General features: G+C 38.6%; 1 protein-coding gene across 1 annotated transcript; it reads left to right on the forward strand.

The window, feature by feature from the left end:
• On the forward strand, nucleotides 1-2,067 carry LOC115443640 (actin, cytoplasmic A3a). Its single transcript, XM_037445778.1, has 3 exons — nucleotides 1-169; nucleotides 542-902; nucleotides 1,040-2,067. Exons 2-3 carry the CDS (start codon nucleotides 553-555, stop codon nucleotides 1,818-1,820), a joined length of 1,131 nt encoding a protein of 376 aa, XP_037301675.1. The 5' UTR covers nucleotides 1-169; nucleotides 542-552; the 3' UTR covers nucleotides 1,821-2,067.
• The last annotated feature ends 5,813 nt before the right edge of the window (nucleotides 2,068-7,880 follow it).

The following is a 7,880-nucleotide window of genomic DNA, read 5'->3' on the forward strand; positions in this document are numbered from 1 at the left end:
GACTCAGCTCGCGATTGGTCGGAAACATATTGTTGCCGATAGTGTGTGAACTCTGATAAGACTTGTTTTATATAGTTTATCCTCACGAGTCGGCCCTCATTTAGTGAGGTGTGCTTGAGCAGAGCGGCACGGAATCGCAACTAGTCATTTTTAAATTATTTATTTAAATGTAAGTTCTTTTTGTATTTATATTTAATACGGTTTTAATTCAATATTTGAGTTTATAGTTAAAGGTATAAACGTTCGAATAAGTTACTATTTATAACGAAAAAAAAGTGAGTTGAGATAAATTACATAAAAGTGGTTACGTAACTAGTGAAGTGAAATTGAAAAGATAGTTTTCGGAATTTGTGAAACTGCTTTAATTATAATTATTTTGACGGATATTCTCAAGAGAAATGATTAGAATTTTAAGTGTGGAACATTATTTATCTTTGCCCCTTTTAAAATTATGGCACTTTCTGTCTAGCGGACTTGTGTTATCAGTATTACTTTTAATTTGAGGAAAATTTATTCATCGCTTTATATTTATTAATTTCAGACTAATTCAAAATGTGCGACGAGGAAGTTGCTGCGTTGGTAGTAGACAATGGCTCCGGTATGTGCAAAGCCGGCTTCGCGGGCGACGACGCGCCCCGTGCCGTGTTCCCATCGATCGTGGGCAGGCCCCGCCACCAGGGCGTGATGGTCGGTATGGGACAGAAGGACTCGTACGTGGGAGACGAGGCCCAGAGCAAGAGAGGTATCCTCACGCTCAAATACCCCATCGAGCACGGCATCGTCACCAACTGGGACGATATGGAGAAGATCTGGCACCACACCTTCTACAATGAGCTGCGTGTGGCGCCGGAGGAGCACCCCGTGCTGCTCACCGAGGCTCCCCTCAACCCTAAAGCCAACAGGTACGTGTCTGCTTTATCTCTTAGCGTTTTCTCGTTTTCATAATACCTACTAGTACTACACTAGTACTGATTAGCTGCTGATATTTAGGTGATGACCTGCTACTCTGTACAGGACTAACGCAGTTGTTCTATTTCAGAGAGAAGATGACACAGATCATGTTCGAGACCTTCAACACACCCGCCATGTACGTGGCCATCCAAGCCGTGCTGTCGCTGTACGCCTCCGGTCGTACCACCGGTATCGTGCTGGACTCCGGCGACGGTGTCTCCCACACAGTGCCCATCTACGAGGGATACGCGCTGCCGCACGCCATCCTCCGTCTGGACTTGGCCGGTCGTGACCTCACCGACTACCTCATGAAGATCCTCACCGAGCGTGGTTACTCGTTCACCACCACGGCTGAGCGTGAAATCGTGCGCGACATCAAGGAGAAGCTCTGCTACGTCGCTCTCGACTTCGAGCAGGAGATGGCCACCGCCGCCTCCAGCAGCTCGCTCGAGAAGTCCTATGAACTGCCCGACGGTCAGGTCATCACCATCGGTAACGAGAGGTTCCGTTGCCCTGAGGCTCTCTTCCAGCCCTCATTCTTAGGTATGGAAGCCAACGGTATTCACGAGACCACTTACAACTCCATCATGAAGTGCGATGTTGACATCCGTAAGGACCTGTACGCCAACACAGTATTGTCCGGCGGTACCACCATGTACCCCGGTATCGCTGACCGTATGCAGAAGGAAATCACAGCTCTTGCTCCTTCGACAATGAAGATCAAGATCATTGCGCCCCCAGAAAGGAAGTACTCCGTATGGATCGGTGGATCCATCCTTGCTTCCCTCTCTACCTTCCAGCAGATGTGGATCTCGAAACAAGAGTATGATGAGTCTGGTCCCTCAATCGTGCACAGGAAGTGCTTCTAAATGCCAAATGAGACTATTCCTAATAAATGATGCCCTACACCCTGCTACCAAACGGGCGGCTCAAATTACGCTTGTGATCTTGTATTTAAGTACAGTATTTAAATAGGTTGTAAGGTGTCGTAATATGCATATTACGTAAATTGAACGGAATATTGTGGATTCCGTTATTTTTGACAAAGATTTTTATTTATTTGTAAATCGTTACTAACCCAACATTTGTAATAAAACAATTTATATACCGGTATAATGATGACTTTTCTTTTCACCATGCAAAATGAAACACATTTCATATACAGCAAAATAGTAAGTACCGTTTGTGACCGTCAATAACTACAGTTGTAATCCTCTATCCCGTAATGCACAACAGGTTTACTTTATCAGAAATTGTATCTTTGTTACCAAACACTGCTGGCTTAACAGACAGTATTTCTTCATTCAAGTTTTCCATATTAGCGATTTTTTTATCATTATGCATCCCTAAAATCGGGTATTTAGTTACCTATTCCAATATTCTTTTAACAGTAAGATAATAAGCTAATGAAACAATGTAAAATGCGTTGCGATAGACAGAAAATTGCGTAACAAGATTTTCATGATGGCAATGAGTTTAATGTACCTAATGGAAAGATTGTTGAAATATGGGCGAGGCCCATTTACCTAATAGGGTTCATTGTTACTAACGCAAAGCCACGCCTAGTCTTTAATCTTTATTTTAAAATTCTTGGCTGGTTTTATTATCTTAATTACGTGTACTGACTGTTATGTTTTATCAAATGCGTGGGTTTTACATACTCAAGGATGAACCTTGTCTGTAATTCCACGTTCATGACCTTGAGACGGCGTGTGTTCCCTTAGAAACACAACTAGCCCTTGTTACCATCTGTTAACGTAGGCAATAAAGAAGTCAATGACCGACAATGTTAATGATTGTAACACAAATAAGCTACATATTGAATATTTTGTTGTTCTAAGCCGAGATGTAAATATTTGTTGTGACTAAGTCACGAAGGTCAAAGGTTTCTAGGACGATACGAGAAGTCGCCGTATACTTATTGCTTTATGTATTGCTTCATATTGGGGAAGGGCATGGCAATGACTGTTTCTGACCATACCTGACGTGATACTGATACTGCAAGGACTTTATTTCTTACACCTTTACTGAAGAAACTTATGTAATCGTTGATCACTATGACACTGAAACGTGCGTAGAAAAACGTGTTGTCTTTTACTTATACAGTTCACTGCGTCGATTTTTTTCTAGTCAGTAGGCTAGTAGGCCGATATATTTTATATTTCATGGGTTAAAGACATTCCCGTCCTCACACCTGCCACTACAACTCTAGTAAGTAAGGATCAGCAGTGGCAATTTATGACACTGAGCGGTGTTTCTTGGCAAATCTTAGGGAACACTAATTTGTCTTTCTCCAATAACGAAATTAATCAAATAGAAAGATAGGCAGGAGTTATGATCCTTTATGGAATTGATTTCTTTTACAAATTAATACGCTTTCTGTAGAATCTACAATAATTTATATTATTAAGCAATAAAGCACATTATAAGCTAAGAAGCTTCTTCTGTTAGGAAAAACTTATGCGCTACAAGCCAGAAGGGCTCTACATTATGCACACTGTATACATTCTGTTTTGTACTGAAAAGTTTGCAATCCACACGGTGCACTCTATTATCTTTTCGTAACGAGATATAGATTAGCTTCTCGAAAAAAAACGTTAATATAGCAATGTTAAGTTACTCATTTAATTTTTTAAGACCAAGTGACGTTAACCATGATCCTGGCATCATTATGCCGTCATGGTAGACGTCACGGAAAGAAGTAGACAGTGATCGTCTACGGTTTATAATAGTTGACCTAGAACAACATTTAGTTTCGGCCAAATATAAATGTTTAAAATTAGATTGGACGCTCCCATAGCACCGTGTCTGTTGCGTACCGTACGCAATGCAGCTATTTCTGGACGTTTGTTTTGTGATTTACGTGGGCCTTTATTTACTAACATATTGTTACTACACGGTGAACAATGTTTAATAAGGTCAAAGATTCGCTTAGTAATACTAATGGATTCTTAATTTGCATACGTTGTTAAATAATGTGTATGTATTTTGAAACTTTGTAAATAATAAGTTAACTTTCTTATTTTTATTTTTATGCTAAACGCACTTAAAACAGTTTATTTTTATATACATACGTAATTTAAATAAATTTACACCTCATTTTAAAAGCAGATAAGTAGATATTCAATCACGAATTGAAATAAATCCCCGTATTAATAATATACTTATGTGTGTACTTTTAAAATAAAATTATTATTGCAGTAAGTATGAATGGGTATCAAAATGAATTAAAGTAAGTAATTAATATCAACTATCAAGCCTTAAAATTAAGTCAATCGTTGTATACTGTAATTTTGTAACTTCTTGTATAGAATTGCAGAGTGTAGATTTTATGTATAGTAAAAGTTTAAGGCGGTTGTTAATTCGACAGGTTGTCAACTGTATAGATTAGTACTTTGTACCGCCATAGGGAGTTAGCAAGTCCATCCAGTAGCACAATACGCCTGGTCATTTTAATATCCTCTGTACTTGAATCGCGGCACTATTACAGATTACTAGTCTCCACAGCTAATAGGGATACGTATTCCCTTTTGTTTTCTCATTTGATGATGGCGCAATTGCATGTCCGATCCCTGCGATCGCGCGCATAACCAAATATGGTCATTTTGGCGTAAGTGGCGTGGCGTGTCGGGGTGGCTTAGCGGCCCCACGCGGGCGGAGCCTAGGGTGTTTGCGTTAGGGCACGCGCAATAAAGCTGTACCTAATTAAAAACTTTAAAAGCGTATCGAATTATTATGCGAATTGGGCGTTTAGAGACTTAGTTTTAATTAAAATAATTGTAATAAAATCTAAAAATCACTGATCACCTTTTAGCTAACATGTAAGTATTGTTACAGTTTAAAGATTACTGCATGTTTCTTTGTAAATGCCTATAAGCAATATACTTACTTTTTAAGGAATTAGCGACAGATTTGGGAAAAATCCGCTAACGGGAGTGAGGAATGATCGCACTGCACCCTGAAACTTACAAGCAATGAAAGCAAAAATATCGAACTCCGTTCCAATCGGACAAAGCATACGACCATAAGTAATATTAATTTGTTATCCTTACACAATTTCTTTAAAACGCAGGCGACTCTCATTTGGTAAAATATTTACTTATGCGGCGGTTCGCAGTCATCCCGTCCCCTCGGCCACCCTGCATGCAGAGGCGAGGGTCAAGAGCACAGCGGGAGGACGATCGATCTCGCTCCCTCGCCCGCGCCCCTCCGCGCCACACCTAACCCCTCAATGCGTCTTCACGACTAGACGGGCGTGTTGCTTAACCAAATGATCTGTACACCTTATATCCCCTTATATCTTTGCCATACATTTAGTTATTCAGTGACAGCAATTTACCAGGAATATGATGAAGTTTTTAGTGAATTTAACTTGACTATCCTACGACGCGACGTGTTTGATTTTAGTTAGATTTTAGTTTATTTTAATTAGATTTGGTAACAGCGTTATGGCAATCATTGTTGTTTAAAATGGATTGCTCTAGAATTAAAAAGAGCTAAAAAAATTTATGATGATATCTTTTCTGTGTTCTTTAACACAGCAGTAGCGAAGGGTGAAGTATTCCGAAAGGTAACCTGACTCATGTAGGTACTCATGATGGTCTGAAAATCGTTCTAATAATTAGATTTTATATAAATTACGAAAGGGAAGAATCGGAACGACAGGAATCGGTTATACTGTTATACGGAACTTTCGCCACTGAAACACACAGAAAGGGAAGGGTCCTCTTTAAACTTCAGAATTATTAACCTAACATTACTTAATTATAATTAAACCTTTTACGTTATTAAATAAGTAATAAGTATCAACATTATTATTTCCTAGTGTTCATAGTAAAAGTGAAACACGATACACTAGGTATTATTAGGTACTCGAATCATTATGATGTGACTATCCACCACTACTATTATCAATTGCCTTCAAAATGTAAACTTCAAAAAACATACCAAAGTTACAAAGACGTAGTTCAATCCTTTGAATAACAATAAAACGCTGGAAATAGCAACGACCCTTATGCTACCCCGGTCAGATTCACAAAAAATCACAAAAGCAAACGCACGCAGCCCCTTGAATAGACGCGCTTGTTATTTTGAAACACTGAATAATATTGAATAAATATATGGGACTGCTGTCCATACGCATAAACTAAGAGTGTGTAAGGGTTAAATATTTTTAGCAACTAGGCCACTATGCACCAGATTGTTGACAAATGACGCGATCATACGTGTAATATGATTGTAGACAATTAATTTATGCCCCAGTTACTAATGAAGTGTGGGTTTACAGACTCTAGAGTCTAGATATAACCACATATTTTCAAAGGTATTATTGGTAAAGGAGTAATCATTTAATTAAGTATTGATTATAAACAAATGTACAGCTGATGCACATTGCAATCACATTTGCAATATTTTCACTTTGTGTTAGGACGTTAGATACAATTTTATGGTTCTCTAACCATTAAATGAAAGTTGGTTTAAAATGACTGCCTCGGTGGCGTAGTTGTATTACACGTCCGGTACAATAGCGCTCTGAGGTCCTGGGTTCGAATCCCGGGTCGGGCAAAGTGATATTTGGGTTTTTCTGCTCAGTATCAGCCCGGAGTCTGGAATTTGTGCCCGATATGGCGATAGGCTCGCCCCCTATCACATCATGGGACGGAACATACTTGGCGAAAAGTGGATGCCCTAGTTGCGCCTCTGCATACCCCTTCGGGGATAAAATGCGTGATGTTATGTATTATGTTATGGTTTAAAATGAACTCTCGCAAGACTAAAATAATGACCAACTCGACAAAATATGTAGAGATTAAAATAAAAGAAGAAACTTTAACATATGTAGATAAATACATATAATATCTAGGAACAATTATTTCTATGAAAGACCAAATATATCAAGAAATAGACATGAGAGTCGCAATGGGATGAAAAAAATACTGGTCTCTTAAAGAGGTCATGAAGTCGAAAGACCTTAGTCCTAGTCGTGTGGCACTGAAACGAAAAATTTTCAACGTATGTATACTTCCTTGTTTAACATACGGTTGTAAAACATGGGCACTTACGAAATCACTCCGAGATAAACTTGCTAAATGTCAAAGAGCAATGGAAAGAAGCATGACAGATTCAAAAAGAATAGACAGAATTAGTAATATAGATCTTTGACTCAAAACAAAACTGGCGGACGTTCTAACAACAGTAGACAAACAAAAATGGAGATGGACAGGCCACATGTTGCGTGATACTAAAGGGAAATGGAGCAAGATAGTGACAGAGTTGTACCCCAGAGACGGAAAGAGAAAAGGGGAGACAACATATTAGATGAGAAGAGGAAATCAAACAGACAGCAGGGCCAAACTGGAGGAGGGTAGCTCGCGATAGACGATAATGGAAACAGTTAGAGGAGGCCTTTGCCACAAGGCACACCGAAATTCGAGACATACTTTAGAATAACTTTAAACTAATAATTACTGATGAATATTGTTTTGCTGTTCAGTTTTTCGGAAATAAAAGCCTGTATTATTATTATTATTATCCATTAAATGCGCCAATGAATCAATTTGGGAATCGCGCCCTAGACCTTATTTAATAGCTTACAAGTACTGTTTTAGGGTAGCTTTTTCGTACAACACTCTGGCAACTATTTCGTATATCACTATATGGCAATAGCTCAACCATGAATAAGTAAATCATTTAAATATATATTTTTTGTCTTGCAATATACAAAACAATTCGGCTCAAACGACTAATAAGTAGATATTAGGTCGACTCCTTTACACAGCATTGGTATAGAAATAAAGTCCATGTCCAAATATTTTAACAAATGCGTAAAGATTAGGAATAGGGAATATTCACAAAACTATCATGAATGTCCTTATTCGTCAAGGGCAGTAAGCAATAATTTTGCTTCTTTTTATAAGGAAATTTCCGGT

Source organism: Manduca sexta, unplaced genomic scaffold (genome assembly GCF_014839805.1).
Source record: "Manduca sexta isolate Smith_Timp_Sample1 unplaced genomic scaffold, JHU_Msex_v1.0 HiC_scaffold_211, whole genome shotgun sequence".
NCBI lineage: Eukaryota > Metazoa > Arthropoda > Insecta > Lepidoptera > Sphingidae > Manduca > Manduca sexta.